Source organism: Ascaphus truei, chromosome 8 (assembly GCF_040206685.1).
Source record: "Ascaphus truei isolate aAscTru1 chromosome 8, aAscTru1.hap1, whole genome shotgun sequence".
In the NCBI taxonomy this organism is placed as follows: domain Eukaryota; kingdom Metazoa; phylum Chordata; class Amphibia; order Anura; family Ascaphidae; genus Ascaphus; species Ascaphus truei.
Window position 1 is genome coordinate 38,096,999 of NC_134490.1, and position 14,205 is coordinate 38,111,203.

The 14,205-nt window shown below is 44.8% G+C and overlaps 1 protein-coding gene across 1 annotated transcript in view; it reads left to right on the forward strand.

Moving 5' to 3' along the window:
- The first annotated feature begins 1,976 nt into the window (after positions 1-1,976).
- SPMAP2 (sperm microtubule associated protein 2) overlaps positions 1,977-14,205 on the forward strand; it is a 44,796-nt gene continuing 32,567 nt past the window's right edge. Inside the window, exons 1-2 of the mRNA XM_075611520.1 lie at positions 1,977-2,016; positions 2,590-2,734. Coding sequence (XP_075467635.1) covers positions 2,646-2,734 — 89 coding nt within the window. The 5' untranslated portion in view covers positions 1,977-2,016; positions 2,590-2,645. The remainder of the gene's footprint in view (positions 2,017-2,589; positions 2,735-14,205) is intronic.

Genomic DNA, 14,205 nt, shown 5'->3' on the forward strand with positions numbered 1-14,205 from the left:
GACACTTCCGGGTCAAACACCCATGGACATTTTTAAATAAATGTAAAAAAGCTCTTACCACAGATCCCACAAGTGTGGGTTTTTTCCCCCTCGTCTCCAAGCATTATTAATGCCATGAATCAGTATTTCAGGGGAAGGAAGCTGATCTGCCTTGCAAATGAAATCTCTCGGCCAACGTGTGTGGGGGGGTTAAGCAAATAGAGGCTGTGAGCCCAGAGAAAATGAGCAGGTGTTTGCTGGCTTCCCAAGAAACATATGGGATTATTACTCCACGGGAGGGGGGGGGGGGATTGCTGCCAGATTTAACCCTGTAGCTGCCAACGGGAAGTGGCTGTTACATCAGTCACCTGCTGTTTGAATTTAACCCTTAGCTGCTGGAGGGAAGAACTGTGCCGTAGGGTGCGGAAATCCCCCCGGGGATATGTGTCACTGTCACACTGTACATCACTGTCTGTGTCACGCTGTTCCTCTATATCACGGTCTTTGTCACTGTCGCACTGTGTCACTGTCACGTTGTCCCTCTGTCACTGTCACACTGTCACACGTTGTCCCTCTATGTAACTGTCACACTTTATAACTGTCTTAGTCACATCATCTCTCTTTGTAAATGTCACTCACTATCACTGTCTGTGCCACACCGTTCCTCTATGTCACTATCACTCTATATCACGGTCAGTGTCAATGTTACATTGTATCACTATATGTCACTGTTAAACTGTATTACTGTGTCATATACTCACTATCACTGTGTCACACTGCCCCTATGTGTCACTGTCACACTGATCACTGTCTATGCCACGGCCACACTATCACTGTGTCACACTGCCCCTCTGTGTCACTGTCACACTGATCACTGTCTATACCACGGCCACACTATCAGTGTGTCACACTGCTCCTCTGTGTCACTGTCACACTGAATCACTGTCTATGCCACGGTCACACTATCACTGTGTCACACTGCCCCTCTGTGTCACTGTCACACTGATCACTTTCTATGCCACGGCCACACTATCACTGTGTCACACTGCCCCTCTGTGTCACTGTCACACTGATCACTGTCTATACCACGGTCACACTATCACTGTGTCACACTATCACTGTGTCACACTGCCCCTCTGTGTCATTGTTTATGCCACGGTCACACTGCCCCTCTGTGTCACTGTCACACTGAATCACTGTCTATGCTACGGTCACACTATCACTGTGTCACACTGCCCCTCTATGTCACTGTCACACTGATCACTGTCTATAAATCTTTCACACTATCACTGTGTCACACTGCCCCTCTGTGTCACTGTCTATGCCACGGTCACACTGCCTCTCTATGTCACTGTCACACTGATCACTGTCTATGCCACGGTCACACTATCAGTGTGTCACACTGCTCCTCTGTGTCACTGTCACACTGATCACTGTCTATGCCACGGCCACACTATCAGTGTGTCACACTGCTCCTCTGTGTCACTGACACACTGAATCACTGTCTATGCCACGGTCACACTATCACTGTGTCACACTGCCCCTCTGTGTCACTGTCACACTGAATCACTGTCTATACCACGGTCACACTATCACTGTGTCACACTGCCCCTCTGTGTCACTGTCTATGCCACAGTCACACTGCCCCTCTGTGTCACTGTCACACTGAATCACTGTCTATGCTACGGTCACATTATCACTGTGTCACACTGCCCCTCTGTGTCACTGTCACACTGAATCACTGTCTATGCTACGGTCACACTATCACTGTGTCACACTGCCCCTCTGTGTCACTGTCTATGCCACGGTCACACTGCCCCTCTGTGTCACTGTCTATGCCACGGTCACACTGCCCCTCTGCGTCACTGTCACACTGCTTCACACCCAGTGCAAGGTCCCAGATCCCACCAGCTCAGTTTGCTAATCACATGACAATTTGTTTCCTCCCATGTGACCCTGTTCGGTTACTCTGGAAACCAGTTTGCGTTCTGTGTCTCCTAGCAACGGAGATAGAGAGAGGCTGATCAAGGAGGCACTGTGTGTATACAGAGAGGATATATATATATATATATATATATATATATATATATATATATATATATATATAATAAAAATAATATAGGTGTGTGTGTGTGTGAGTGTGAGCCAGGAAGTGTTAGTATGTATGTATGTATGTATGTGCATGTGTGTGTGTGTGAGTCAGGAAGTGTTAGTATGTATGTATGTATGTGCATGTGTGTGTGTGTGGCTGAGAAAACAGAGCACAGGAAACCAGGAAAATCAATATTTACCTGTGCAAATATCTATCTCCCAGTGCTCTGTTTGCTCAGCATGACTAAGATATGTATATAGTCAGAAGAGACATATAAATAATTATTATATTTGTTCATAAGTTATTATATATATATAAATGAGATTAGAGGAAGGTCTATAAGCCAGGTGATAGAGGAACAGTGTTACAGAAATAGAAAGATTAAGAGGGACAAAGATGTACTTTCAGGGTGATATTACGTGATGGTAACCCAGCTTCTGAGTGCCTTAAAAAATGGGATCGGAAACAGCTTGCGTGCATTTGATTTCATATAATCAACCCTTTCTCTGCCCTTTCAGACTAGCTCCGGTGACCCACAGAATTGCGTGGCCTGAAAGCCCCACTCACACTCAGCATGTCCACGGCTCACGTCTCTCTCCCCCTGGACAGCAGGGTGGATTTCCTCGCCCGCCCCAAGGTGGATTTCCGGAAATTTCAGGACAGGTAAGTGGAATGGTTCCAATTTCCGGAGCTCAGTAAGTACATGCCTGATGCGGCAGGGAGTGCAAGAAGGAGGGTCACAACTGGGGTATATTAAGGTGCAGGAAGGGAGCATTGTCTGGAGGAGAAGATGAGAGCTTTTGTTACCAATAAAATATATACAGGTTTTCTTTCACAATCTGCTTCATTTTCTACTTGCAAACACACAATATGGAAGACACTTGTTATTCAAGGACCTTACATTTCTTTCTTACCTGGCAGAGTTGTATTCCCTCCTCTTGCTCCCTGTAACTCCTCCTATCGCTCCATATACCTCCTCCTATTGCTCTGTATAACCGCTCTCTATAACTCCTCTTGCTCCCTATAACTCCTCCTATTGCTCCTTATAACTCCTCCTATTGCTCTGTATAACCGCTCCCTATAACTCCTATTGCTCCCTATAACTCCTCCTCTTGCTCCCTATAACTCTTCCTATAACCCCTCCTATTGCTCCCTATAACTCTTCCTATTGCTCCCTATAACTCTTCCTATCGCTTCCTATAACTCCTCCTCTTGCTCCCTATAAATCTTCCTATAACTCCTCCTATTGCTCCCTATAACTCTTCCTATTGCTCCCTATAACTCTTCCTATCGCTCCCTATAACTCCTCCTCTTGCTCCCTATAACTCTTCCTATAACTCCTCCTATTGCTCCCTATAACTCCTCCTATTGCTCCCTATAACTCCTCCTATTGCTCCCTATAACTCTTCCTATTGCTCCCTATAACTCTTCCTATTGCTTCCTATAACTCTTCCTATTGCTCCCTATAACTCTTCCTATCGCTCCCTATAAGCCGTCCTCTTGCTCCCTATAACTCCTCCTATTACTCCCTATAACTCTTCCTATCGCTCCCTATAACTCTTCCTATCGCTCCCTATAACTCTTCCAATCGCTCCCTATAACTCTTCCAATCGCTCCCTATAACTCTTCCTATCGCTCCCTATAACTCTTCTTATCGCTCCCTATAACTCCTCCTATTGCTCCCTATAACTCCTCCTATCGCTCCCTATTACTCTTCCTATCGCTCCCTATAACTCTTCCTATAACTCCTCCTATCGCTCCCTATAACTCTTCCTATCGCTCCCTATAACTCTTCCTATCGCTCCCTATAACTCTTCCTATAACTCCTCCTATCACTCCCTATAACTCTTCCTATCGCTTCCTATAACTCCTCCTCTTGCTCCCTATAACTCTTCCTATAACTCCTCCTATTGCTCCCTATAACTCCTCCTATTGCTCCCTATAACTCTTCCTATTGCTCCCTATAACTCTTCCTATCGCTCCCCATAATTCTTCTTATCGCTCCCTATAACTCCTCCTATTGCTCCCTATAACTCCTCCTATTGCTCCCTATAACTCCTCCTATTGCTCCCTATAACTCTTCCTATCGCTCCCTATAACTCTTCCTATCGCTCCCTATAACTCTTCCTATCGCTCCCTATAACTCTTCCTATCGCTCCCTATAACTCTTCCTATCGCTCCCTATAACTCCTCCTATCGCTCCCTATAACTCTTCCTATCGCTCCCTATAACTCTTCCTATTGCTCCCTATAACTCCTCCTATCCCTCCCTATAACTCCTCCTATCCCTCCCTATAACTCCTCCTATCGCTCCCTATAACTCTTCCTATCGCTCCCTATAACTCCTCCTATTGCTCCCTATAACTCCCTATCGCTCCCTATAACTCTTAGTATCGCTCCCTATAACTCTTCCTATCGCTCCCTATAACTCCTCCTATCGCTCCCTATAACTCCTCCTATCGCTCCCTATAACTCTTCCTATCGCTCCCTATAACTCTTCCTATCGCTCCCTATAACTCCTCCTATCGCTCCCTATAACTCCTCCTATCGCTCCCTATAACTCTTCCTATCGCTACCTATAACTCTTCTTATCGCTCCCTATAACTCTTCCTATCGCTCCCTATAACTCCTCCTATCGCTCCCTATAACTCTTCCTATCGCTCCCTATAACTCCTCCTATCGCTCCCTATAACTCTTCCTATTGCTCCCTATAACTCTTCCTATCGCTCCCTATAACTCTTCCTATCGCTCCCTATAACTCTTCCTATCGCTCCCTATAACTCTTCCTATCGCTCCCTATAACTCCTCCTATCTCTCCCTATAACTCTTCCTATCGCTCCCTATAACTCTTCCTATCGCTCCCTATAACTCCTCCTATCGCTCCCTATAACTCTTCCTATCGCTCCCTATAACTCCTCCTATTGCTCCCTATAACTCCTCCTATTACTCCCTATAACTCTTCCTATAACTCTTCCTATTGCTCCCTATAACTCTTCCTATAACTCTTCCTATCGCTCCCTATAACTCTTCCTATCGCTCCCTATAACTCTTCCTATCGCTCCCTATGACTCTTTCTATCGCTCCCTATAACTCTTCTTATCGCTCCCTATAACTCCTCCTATCGCTCCCTATAACTCCTCCTATCGCTCCCTATAACTCCTCCTATCGCTCCCTATAACTCTTCCTATCGCTCCCTATAACTCTTCCTATCGCTCCCTATAACTCCTCCTATTGCTCCCTATAACTCTTCCTATAACTCTTCCTATTGCTCCCTATAACTCTTCCTATAACTCTTCCTATCGCTCCCTATAACTCTTCCTATAACTCTTCCTATAACTCTTCCTATCGCTCCCTATAACTCTTCCTATCGCTCCCTATAACTCCTCCTCTTGCTCCCTATAACTCCTCCTATTGCTCCCTATAACTCCTCCTATTGCTCCCTATTACTCTTCCTATCACTCCCTATAACTCTTTCTATCGCTCCCTATAACTCATCCTATCGCGCCCTATAACTCTTCCTGTCGCTCCCTATAACTCCTCGTATTGCTCCCTATAACTCTTCCTATAACTCTTCCTATCGCTCCTTATAACTCCTCGTATTGCTCCCTATAACTCTTCCTATAACTCTTCCTATCACTCCCTATAACTCTTTCTATCGCTCCCTATAACTCCTCCTATCGCTCCCTATAACTCTTCCTATCGCTCCCTATAACTCTTCCTATCGCTCCCTATAACTCTTCCTATCGCTCCCTATAACTCTTCCTATCGCTCCTTATAACTCCTCCTATTGCTCAATATAACTCCTCCTATCGCTCCCTATAACTCCTCCTATTGCTCCCTATAACTCTTCCTATAACTCTTCCTATTGCTTCCTATAACTCCTCCTATCGCTCCCTATAACTCTTCCTATCGCTCCCTATAACTCTTCCTATCGCTCCCTATAACTCCTCCTATTGCTCCCTATAACTCTTCCTATCGCTCCCTATAACTCCTCCTCTTGCTCCCTATAACTCCTCCTATTACTCCCTATAACTCCTCCTATCGCTCCCTATAACTCCTCCTATCGCTCCCTATAACTCTTCCTATCGCTCCCTATAACTCTTGCTATCGCTCCCTATAACTCTTCCTATCGCTCCCTATAACTCTTCCTATCGCTCCTTATAACTCCTCCTATTGCTCCCTATAACTCCTCCTATCGTTCCCTATAACTCCTCCTATTGCTCCCTATAACTCTTCCTATAACTCTTCCTATTGCTCCCTATAACTCTTCCTATAACTCTTCCTATCGCTCCCTATAACTCTTCCTATAACTCTTCCTATAACTCTTCCTATCGCTCCCTATAACTCTTCCTATCGCTCCCTATAACTCCTCCTCTTGCTCCCTATAACTCCTCCTATTGCTCCCTATAACTCCTCCTATTGCTCCCTATAACTCTTCCTATCACTCCCTATAACTCTTTCTATCGCTCCCTATAACTCATCCTATCGCGCCCTATAACTCTTCCTGTCGCTCCCTATAACTCCTCGTATTGCTCCCTATAACTCTTCCTATAACTCTTCCTATCGCTCCTTATAACTCCTCGTATTGCTCCCTATAACTCTTCCTATAACTCTTCCTATCACTCCCTATAACTCTTTCTATCGCTCCCTATAACTCATCCTATCGCGCCCTATAACTCTTCCTGTCGCTCCCTATAACTCCTCCTATCGCTCCCTATAACTCTTCCTATAACTCTTCCTATCGCTCCTTATAACTCCTCGTATTGCTCCCTATAACTCTTCCTATAACTCTTCCTATCGCTCCCTATAACTCTTCCTATCGCTCCCTATAACTCCTCCTATTACTCCCTATAACTCCTCCTATCGCTCCCTATAACTCCTCCTATCGCTCCCTATAACTCTTCCTATCGCTCCCTATAACTCTTGCTATCGCTCCCTATAACTCTTCCTATCGCTCCCTATAACTCTTCCTATCGCTCCTTATAACTCCTCCTATTGCTCCCTATAACTCCTCCTATCGCTCCCTATAACTCCTCCTATTGCTCCCTATAACTCTTCCTATAACTCTTCCTATTGCTCCCTATAACTCTTCCTATAACTCTTCCTATCGCTCCCTATAACTCTTCCTATAACTCTTCCTATAACTTCCTATCGCTCCCTATAATTCTTCCTATCGCTCCCTATAACTCCTCCTCTTGCTCCCTATAACTCCTCCTATTGCTCCCTATAACTCCTCCTATTGCTCCCTATAACTCTTCCTATCACTCCCTATAACTCTTTCTATCGCTCCCTATAACTCATCCTATCGCGCCCTATAACTCTTCCTGTCGCTCCCTATAACTCCTCGTATTGCTCCCTATAACTCTTCCTATAACTCTTCCTATCGCTCCTTATAACTCCTCGTATTGCTCCCTATAACTCTTCCTATAACTCTTCCTATCACTCCCTATAACTCTTTCTATCGCTCCCTATAACTCATCCTATCGCGCCCTATAACTCTTCCTGTCGCTCCCTATAACTCCTCCTATCGCTCCCTATAACTCTTCCTATAACTCTTCCTATCGCTCCTTATAACTCCTCGTATTGCTCCCTATAACTCTTCCTATAACTCTTCCTATCGCTCCCTATAACTCTTCCTATCGCTCCCTATAACTCCTCCTCTTGCTCCCTATAACTCCTCCTATTGCTCCCTATAACTCCTCCTATTGCTCCCTATAACTCTTCCTATCACTCCCTATAACTCTTCCTATAACTCTTCCTATAACTCTTCCTATCGCTCCCTATAACTCTTCCTATCGCTCCCTATAACTCCTCCTCTTGCTCCCTATAACTCCTCCTATTGCTCCCTATAACTCCTCCTATTGCTCCCTATAAATCTTTCTATCGCTCCCTTTAACTCATCCTATCGCGCCCTATAACTCTTCCTGTCGCTCCCTATAACTCCTCGTATTGCTCCCTATAACTCCTCCTATCGCTCCCTATAACTCTTCCTATAACTCCTCCTATCACTCCATATAACTCTTCCTATCGCTCCCTATAACTCCTCCTATTGCTCCCTATAACTCCTCCTATTGCCCCATATAACCGCTCCCTATAACTCCTCGTATTGCTCCCTATAACTCCTCCTATCGCTCCCTATAACTCTTCCTATAACTCTTCCTATCGCTCCTTATAACTCCTCGTATTGCTCCCTATAACTCCTCCTATCGCTCCCTATAACTCTTCCTATAACTCCTCCTATTGCTCCCTATAACTCCTCCTATTGCCCCATATAACCGCTCCCTATAACTCCTCGTATTGCTCCCTATAACTCCTCCTATCACTCCCTATAACTCTTCCTATAACTCTTCCTATCGCTCCTTATAACTCCTCGTATTGCTCCCTATAACTCCTCCTATTACTCCCTATAACTCCTCCTATCGCTCCCTATAACTCCTCCTATCGCTCCCTATAACTCTTCCTATCGCTCCCTATAACTCTTGCTATCGCTCCCTATAACTCTTCCTATCGCTCCCTATAACTCTTGCTATCGCTCCCTATAACTCTTCCTATCGCTCCCTATAACTCTTCCTATCGCTCCTTATAACTCCTCCTATTGCTCCCTATAACTCCTCCTATCGCTCCCTATAACTCCTCCTATTGCTCCCTATAACTCTTCCTATAACTCTTCCTATTGCTCCCTATAACTCTTCCTATAACTCTTCCTATCGCTCCCTATAACTCTTCCTATAACTCTTCCTATAACTCTTCCTATCGCTCCCTATAACTCTTCCTATCGCTCCCTATAACTCCTCCTCTTGCTCCCTATAACTCCTCCTATTGCTCCCTATAACTCCTCCTATTGCTCCCTATAACTCTTCCTATCACTCCCTATAACTCTTTCTATCGCTCCCTATAACTCATCCTATCGCGCCCTATAACTCTTCCTGTCGCTCCCTATAACTCCTCGTATTGCTCCCTATAACTCTTCCTATAACTCTTCCTATCGCTCCTTATAACTCCTCGTATTGCTCCCTATAACTCTTCCTATAACTCTTCCTATCGCTCCCTATAACTCTTCCTATCGCTCCCTATAACTCCTATCTTGCTCCCTATAACTCCTCCTATTGCTCCCTATAACTCCTCCTATTGCTCCCTATAACTCTTCCTATCACTCCCTATAACTCTTCCTATAACTCTTCCTATAACTCTTCCTATCGCTCCCTATAACTCTTCCTATCGCTCCCTATAACTCCTCCTCTTGCTCCCTATAACTCCTCCTATTGCTCCCTATAACTCCTCCTATTGCTCCCTATAACTCTTTCTATCGCTCCCTTTAACTCATCCTATCGCGCCCTATAACTCTTCCTGTCGCTCCCTATAACTCCTCGTATTGCTCCCTATAACTCCTCCTATCGCTCCCTATAACTCCTCCTCTTGCTCCCTATAACTCCTCCTATTGCTCCCTATAACTCCTCCTATTGCTCCCTATAACTCTTTCTATCGCTCCCTTTAACTCATCCTATCGCGCCCTATAACTCTTCCTATCGCTCCCTATAACTCCTCCTATTGCTCCCTATAACTCCTCCTATTGCCCCATATAACCGCTCCCTATAACTCCTCGTATTGCTCCCTATAACTCCTCCTATCGCTCCCTATAACTCTTCCTATAACTCTTCCTATCGCTCCTTATAACTCCTCGTATTGCTCCCTATAACTCCTCCTATCGCTCCCTATAACTCTTCCTATAACTCCTCCTATTGCTCCCTATAACTCCTCCTATTGCCCCATATAACCGCTCCCTATAACTCCTCGTATTGCTCCCTATAGCTCCTCCTATCACTCCCTATAACTCTTCCTATAACTCTTCCTATCGCTCCTTATAACTCCTCGTATTGCTCCCTATAACTCCTCCTATTACTCCCTATAACTCCTCCTATCGCTCCCTATAACTCCTCCTATCGCTCCCTATAACTCTTCCTATCGCTCCCTATAACTCTTGCTATCGCTCCCTATAACTCTTCCTATCGCTCCCTATAACTCTTCCTATCGCTCCTTATAACTCCTCCTATTGCTCCCTATAACTCCTCCTATCGCTCCCTATAACTCCTCCTATTGCTCCCTATAACTCTTCCTATAACTCTTCCTATTGCTCCCTATAACTCTTCCTATAACTCTTCCTATCGCTCCCTATAACTCTTCCCATAACTCTTCCTATAACTCTTCCTATCGCTCCCTATAACGCTTCCTATCGCTCCCTATAACTCCTCCTCTTGCTCCCTATAACTCCTCCTATTGCTCCCTATAACTCCTCCTATTGCTCCCTATAACTCTTCCTATCACTCCATATAACTCTTTCTATCGCTCCCTATAACTCATCCTATCGCGCCCTATAACTCTTCCTGTCGCTCCCTATAACTCCTCGTATTGCTCCCTATAACTCCTCCTATCGCTCCCTATAACTCTTCCTATAACTCTTCCTATCGCTCCTTATAACTCCTCGTATTGCTCCCTATAACTCTTCCTATAACTCTTCCTATCGCTCCCTATAACTCTTCCTATCGCTCCCTATAACTCCTCCTCTTGCTCCCTATAACTCCTCCTATTGCTCCCTATAACTCCTCCTATTGCTCCCTATAACTCTTCCTATCATTCCCTATAACTCTTCCTATAACTCTTCCTATCGCTCCCTATAACTCTTCCTATCGCTCCCTATAACTCCTCCTCTTGCTCCCTATAACTCCTCCTATTGCTCCCTATAACTCCTCCTATTGCTCCCTATAACTCTTTCTATCGCTCCCTATAACTCATCCTATCGCGCCCTATAACTCTTCCTGTCGCTCCCTATAACTCCTCGTATTGCTCCCTATAACTCCTCCTATCGCTCCCTATAACTCTTCCTATAACTCCTCCTATCGCTCCATATAACTCTTCCTATCGCTCCCTATAACTCCTCCTATTGCTCCCTATAACTCCTCCTATTGCCCCATATAACGGCTCCCTATAACTCCTCGTATTGCTCCCTATAACTCCTCCTATCGCTCCCTATAACTCTTCCTATAACTCTTCCTATCGCTCCTTATAACTCCTCGTATTGCTCCCTATAACTCCTCCTATCGCTCCATATAACTCTTCCTATCGCTCCTTATAACTCCTCCTATCGCTCCCTATAACTCCTCCTATTGCTCCCTATAACTCTTCCTATAACTCTTCCTATTGCTCCCTATAACTCTTCCTATAACTCTTCCTATCGCTCCCTATAACTCTTCCTATAACTCTTCCTATCGCTCCCTATAACTCTTCCTATCGCTCCCTATAACTCCTCCTCTTGCTCCCTATAACTCCTCCTATTGCTCCCTATAACTCCTCCTATTGCTCCCTATTACTCTTCCTATCACTCCCTATAACTCTTTCTATCGCTCCCTATAACTCATCCTATCGCGCCCTATAACTCTTCCTGTCGCTCCCTATAACTCCTCGTATTGCTCCCTATAACTCTTCCTATAACTCTTCCTATCGCTCCTTATAACTCCTCGTATTGCTCCCTATAACTCTTCCTATAACTCTTCCTATCACTCCCTATAACTCTTTCTATCGCTCCCTATAACTCCCCCTATCGCTCCCTATAACTCTTCCTATCGCTCCCTATAACTCTTCCTATCGCTCCCTATAACTCTTCCTATCGCTCCCTATAACTCTTCCTATCGCTCCTTATAACTCCTCCTATTGCTCAATATAACTCCTCCTATCGCTCCCTATAACTCCTCCTATTGCTCCCTATAACTCTTCCTATAACTCTTCCTATTGCTTCCTATAACTCCTCCTATCGCTCCCTATAACTCTTCCTATCGCTCCCTATAACTCTTCCTATCGCTCCCTATAACTCCTCCTATTGCTCCCTATAACTCTTCCTATCGCTCCCTATAACTCCTCCTCTTGCTCCCTATAACTCCTCCTATTACTCCCTATAACTCCTCCTATCGCTCCCTATAACTCCTCCTATCGCTCCCTATAACTCTTCCTATCGCTCCCTATAACTCTTGCTATCGCTCCCTATAACTCTTCCTATCGCTCCCTATAACTCTTCCTATCGCTCCTTATAACTCCTCCTATTGCTCCCTATAACTCCTCCTATCGTTCCCTATAACTCCTCCTATTGCTCCCTATAACTCTTCCTATAACTCTTCCTATTGCTCCCTATAACTCTTCCTATAACTCTTCCTATCGCTCCCTATAACTCTTCCTATAACTCTTCCTATAACTCTTCCTATCTCTCCCTATAACTCTTCCTATCGCTCCCTATAACTCCTCCTCTTGCTCCCTATAACTCCTCCTATTGCTCCCTATAACTCCTCCTATTGCTCCCTATAACTCTTCCTATCACTCCCTATAACTCTTTCTATCGCTCCCTATAACTCATCCTATCGCGCCCTATAACTCTTCCTGTCGCTCCCTATAACTCCTCGTATTGCTCCCTATAACTCTTCCTATAACTCTTCCTATCGCTCCTTATAACTCCTCTTATTGCTCCCTATAACTCTTCCTATAACTCTTCCTATCACTCCCTATAACTCTTTCTATCGCTCCCTATAACTCATCCTATCGCGCCCTATAACTCTTCCTGTCGCTCCCTATAACTCCTCCTATCGCTCCCTATAACTCTTCCTATAACTCTTCCTATCGCTCCTTATAACTCCTCGTATTGCTCCCTATAACTCTTCCTATAACTCTTCCTATCGCTCCCTATAACTCTTCCTATCGCTCCCTATAACTCCTCCTATTACTCCCTATAACTCCTCCTATCGCTCCCTATAACTCCTCCTATCGCTCCCTATAACTCTTCCTATCGCTCCCTATAACTCTTGCTATCGCTCCCTATAACTCTTCCTATCGCTCCCTATAACTCTTCCTATCGCTCCTTATAACTCCTCCTATTGCTCCCTATAACTCCTCCTATCGCTCCCTATAACTCCTCCTATTGCTCCCTATAACTCTTCCTATAACTCTTCCTATTGCTCCCTATAACTCTTCCTATAACTCTTCCTATCGCTCCCTATAACTCTTCCTATAACTCTTCCTATAACTTCCTATCGCTCCCTATAATTCTTCCTATCGCTCCCTATAACTCCTCCTCTTGCTCCCTATAACTCCTCCTATTGCTCCCTATAACTCCTCCTATTGCTCCCTATAACTCTTCCTATCACTCCCTATAACTCTTTCTATCGCTCCCTATAACTCATCCTATCGCGCCCTATAACTCTTCCTGTCGCTCCCTATAACTCCTCGTATTGCTCCCTATAACTCTTCCTATAACTCTTCCTATCGCTCCTTATAACTCCTCGTATTGCTCCCTATAACTCTTCCTATAACTCTTCCTATCACTCCCTATAACTCTTTCTATCGCTCCCTATAACTCATCCTATCGCGCCCTATAACTCTTCCTGTCGCTCCCTATAACTCCTCCTATCGCTCCCTATAACTCTTCCTATAACTCTTCCTATCGCTCCTTATAACTCCTCGTATTGCTCCCTATAACTCTTCCTATAACTCTTCCTATCGCTCCCTATAACTCTTCCTATCGCTCCCTATAACTCCTCCTCTTGCTCCCTATAACTCCTCCTATTGCTCCCTATAACTCCTCCTATTGCTCCCTATAACTCTTCCTATCACTCCCTATAACTCTTCCTATAACTCTTCCTATAACTCTTCCTATCGCTCCCTATAACTCTTCCTATCGCTCCCTATAACTCCTCCTCTTGCTCCCTATAACTCCTCCTATTGCTCCCTATAACTCCTCCTATTGCTCCCTATAACTCTTTCTATCGCTCCCTTTAACTCATCCTATCGCGCCCTATAACTCTTCCTGTCGCTCCCTATAACTCCTCGTATTGCTCCCTATAACTCCTCCTATCGCTCCCTATAACTCTTCCTATAACTCCTCCTATCACTCCATATAACTCTTCCTATCGCTCCCTATAACTCCTCCTATTGCTCCCTATAACTCCTCCTATTGCCCCATATAACCGCTCACTATAACTCCTCGTATTGCTCCCTATAACTCCTCCTATCGCTCCCTATAACTCTTCCTATAACTCTTCCTATCGCTCCTTATAACTCCTCGTATTGCTCCCTATAACTCCTCCTATCGCTCCCTAT